The 4,336-nt window shown below is 37.7% G+C and overlaps 1 protein-coding gene across 1 annotated transcript; it reads left to right on the top strand.

Annotated features, from left to right (window-relative positions):
• Positions 1-2,164: 2,164 nt before the first annotated feature.
• Positions 2,165-4,330, top strand: LOC129572114 (tyrosine-protein phosphatase non-receptor type 4-like). The gene is made up of 3 exons (XM_055452031.1): positions 2,165-3,246; positions 3,329-3,468; positions 3,556-4,330. The coding sequence occupies exons 1-3, from the start codon at positions 3,024-3,026 to the stop codon at positions 3,628-3,630; spliced, it is 438 nt and encodes a 145-aa protein (XP_055308006.1). The 5' UTR covers positions 2,165-3,023; the 3' UTR covers positions 3,631-4,330.
• Positions 4,331-4,336: the final 6 nt, after the last annotated feature.

Here is a 4,336-nt window from a genome sequence, read left to right as displayed (position 1 = left end):
GTCATCAAACATTGTATGACTTACATTCCATTGTGATTTTGAACGTTTAACGGTTGGAAGTTTTGATGTGGTGCGTGTGTATAGTGCGGATGGAGTAGTGGCATAGTTGGTCGAGAATGAACCTGTTGCTGAGGTGGAGGGTAGAAATATGGCGTTTGGTACCAAAAAGGAGGTACCATATTGGTCTGTGGCAATTGTCCATTGTGCATGTGATCTACACGATGGCGAGGTTCATAATTATATCGACCGTTGTGGTTATTACGATTTCGATTATGGTAGCCAAATTCATTCGATCGATCCTCACGTCGGCGTCTGTGTTGGTTATTCATGTCCCGACGCTGATTGTTATTGTTGTTGTTATTGTTCCGGTTGTGTCTGGTGTGATGTTTGTTACTGTTGTTGTTGAATCTATTGAAATGTCGTGAGTTTGAAGTTGACTTGGCTGTTGTACGACGGTAGTCATTGTGTTTTCGCCCATGAACATTACTTCGATTACGTGTTTTTTCAAAAGCTCTAACACGATATTCACTTGACCAGATATCGGAGGTGCATAGCAATTCACATTCACTAAATGAAATATATCCGAACCCGGGTATATGTTTAGGGTTGAATCTGGGGTTACGTTTGACCATAGACACAATCATTTTTTCCGTCGAAAATGAGTGAAATTCGGGCGTAGTCCAATTGTGCATGATTTTCTTGTGCCGGGGCATAAAATCGTCTTTTGATTCCAATCGGTGAGTTCGGTGCCATTTGTGCTGCGCCCAAGTAAATCATTGATGGCTTTTTGTTCGTTAACGATGCGGCTATTTTGTCGCTGGCTCGAGTTGACTCCACGTATTTGTCGAAACTGAGGCGAGCGTACTTGCGCCTTCCAAACACAGCAATTCCCAGTGCCATCATAGTCAACCGATGACAAATGTAGCTCTTCCATGCATCCTTTGACTTTGGCGATGGGACCACTGGATATGACTGAAGGTCGCGTTGCTGTTGCTCCTTGAATGTCCTCTGCCATCGTTCTTCTTTCTGCCTACGCTTTGATCGTTTCGCCCTCCAATGATACGTTGGACCAGCAATCGTGATGTTTTCCTGAAATGAAAAAGCAATGAAATGCCACGTTCCATGTTCGAACGCCAGGGTCAATTCCAAGCTCATACACGAATCATCCTTCACGGTACATATCCTCAATTGTCTTCAAATCCTTCGCATCCGGCGTACGGTTCGATTTGATGTACATGAGCGAAACGAAAACACTATCGGTGAGAATCGAGCAATCGAATTTCATTTTTCTGCCGCCGATTTTGTTGATTTTCTTCATGTTGAACACGTGTTTCCACCACTGTGCCGGATTTCTCTTGTAAGTTTCTTCGCTGATGCATCTCGTCCAATTGTTCGTTTATTTCTTCCCGACATCTGCGACACAAAAAACAACGATACAAATTGATACGTCGTTATGATTCACAAAAAAGAGCAAATTTCATCATATTATATGTGCATTTTTATAAGCAGGTCGTAATTTGTTCGACATTTAAACAATTGGATTGATTGTTTTCGGAACCTAGGGGAATTTATCATTCAATGCAGCTTGTATGTTTCATGCCTTTTTTCAAATTCAAACAAACTCTTACATACATACATTTAAAACCAAAAGATTCACACAGATTCACCATTAAACTGTAAATCAATCGTGATGAATACGGACAAATATTGTGAATCTGAGTGAATTAAATGCATCCTAATTTGACAGTTCTGTCGCCATCTTGGATTTCAAAGAGCAAAAGATTCAGAAATATTCATAAGATTCACACCATTTGGAAAGTGAGTGATTCCCCTAGTTCGGAACACAAATCGTAAGCACGTTAAAATGTTAGCCACTTTATGTACAATCACCACCAAACGAGAAAAATCAAAATGAGGAAAACTAATCCGATATTATGTATTTTCTACCTAAACTAAAATCATTACAACTAAATTACTCAACAACAAAGAAGAAAAAAACCAATCACTCGAATCGAACAATATTTACAACAAATTGCACTTGCCTTTTCAAATGTTGGAACGAAAATGAATCAACCGGCTTTGATTTGACACATCAATGCTGAATTTGGTTGTGACACAAACACCGCACACCGTGATAAAATATCGAAACGCTCACGATGTCGTTGTCACCAGTAGCTTCATTTCCAAATAATATTTCGACAGCAGATTTCTTCCACAGGCTACGGATCAAAACTGTAAACAAACAAAAAAACACACAACAATCGATTCATTTGGAAAATCGCATGCAAACGATGGCATTGTTTGGTTCGATCACTCGTTCGATGTTCACAACAATAACAATTCAAATGCGTTACCCTTTTTCCCTTTTGATTTTAGTTGCTGGCTGTTCAATCTGAATTTAGTCGAACGAAGCAAAGTTTCATATTTCATGACATGGTGAAATTGTGAACGGCGGTTTGTTTACAATAACAAACTTCAAATTGAACCAACACTTATAGCGGGAATATGCACGACATTAGTTTTGCCTGCCATCTCTGGACAATTTAAAACGTAATCGTTGAAATTTAGAAGAAATGAATTTGAAAATATACTCTTACTATTCAGTTCATTCTCGTTGGATCAATACATGAACAAAAATATGAACAATTTAAATCATAGAATTTTATTGCATACGCTAATGCTATTTTTGCTTCGGGAAGTGTGAATATCGATTGCTCCATTCGGTGAACACTATTAATTGACACAGAATTCTTTTCTCTTTGATTAAAAATCTATCATTTCTCTCGTTCCGAATATTCATACAGTTGGTTTACACTGAAATTTCAGTCGATTTTGACGGAAAAAAGCCAAAAAACTCTACATATTTTAACGTTAAAAATGACTAAATTGCGTTACATGAATGTTTCTTGACATTGAACCATCAACTTGACCATTTATTTTAGACGGGCGAATATCGAGTGATTCGTCAGTTACAGTATTTGGCATGGCCTGATCATGGAGTTCCGTCCGATCGAACACTGTTCATGAATTTTGTTGACAAAATGCGTGAAATGCGACAGGAAAATGTCGAGAGTATTGATCATCGTTTCAAACAACTTCAAATATTGGATGCTGATGCAAGTGATATTAGTCCTGAGGAGATTTGCAAACGGAGCGGGAAAATCGATGACGAAGCCGATGATGAGTGGATACCGACAAGTGTTCATCAATACATCAGCGCTGCAAATCCTCCCATTATTGTACATTGTAAGTAACTGGAATGAACGGTTTCGATTCGAATCCTATTCAATCAGTTCATTTTAAATCATAAAAATTATTCAATTTTAAGGTTCTGCTGGCATTGGCCGAACAGGCATGCTAATTTTAATGGACACTGCCATATCCTTACTGAACGTTAACGAGCCAGTGTATCCGTTGGATATTGTGAAAAATATGCGTGATCAACGACCTTGCATGGTTCAGAATGTGGTAAGTTATACCAGGGATATCCCTGCTTTACTGTTTCGCTACAAAAAAAATTATTTTCAACTGTTATTGACACTTCTTTGCTTTTAGTTTCAGTACAAGTTCATATGTGAGTGTATATTCGCGAGCTATGCCAAATTGACAAATACAGATGTTGCGGACTGAGACTTGTATAAAAACGAAACAGAGTCGAAGTTCCGATGAATTAAGAGAGAGAGAGAGAGAGAGAGAGAGAGAGAGAGATCAAGAAAACTGCCTTGATTTTACGTATACGAAAAAAAGGTTTCCTGTGAACATGCCTTCCATTTGATACAACACACACTCAAGCCGTTCCCTTCACAAGCTGTTCAATTCGTATGCCATGGAACATCTAGTAAAACATGATTTATTTTCTGTGGAAATTCTAGTCCAATTTGATATTAAAAAAAAAACAAGAAAAATATTATAAGGTTCATCGCACTTTTTACTTAAGGGCACTAATCAATCAACTAAATATTACATGCATTGGATACGTTAATGAGCAAAAGAATGGTTATTTTAAGGTATTTAGACTTTTTCGAATTCAATTTACACCAACTAGAATCGAGTAGACAATTTTTATTTCGATTTTGTGTGTTCGTGTTCATTATTGAACTTAGTAGTATTGTATCAATCCAATCGAATCCAATCCGATCCATGTCATGTATCGATATACCAGTGCACCTACACTACCGTGCAAAAGTTTGGAACCACTAGGTATTTTTCATACAAATTGACCATTTTTGGTGGACTCATTAACATATTTCGGAAACACCTGCACTCTTGATATTTTGTGCATAGTTTCTACAACGTTTCAATAGTAAATCACAGAGGTTTCATCAAAAAATATTCA

Source organism: Sitodiplosis mosellana, unplaced genomic scaffold, assembly GCF_009176505.1.
Source record: "Sitodiplosis mosellana isolate CC-2019 unplaced genomic scaffold, AAFC_SMos_1.0 Smas_scaffold_4171, whole genome shotgun sequence".
Classification (NCBI taxonomy): Eukaryota; Metazoa; Arthropoda; class Insecta; order Diptera; family Cecidomyiidae; genus Sitodiplosis; species Sitodiplosis mosellana.
Note: the sequence above shows the minus strand (reverse complement) of the source record. Positions and strands in the feature narration are given on the sequence as shown.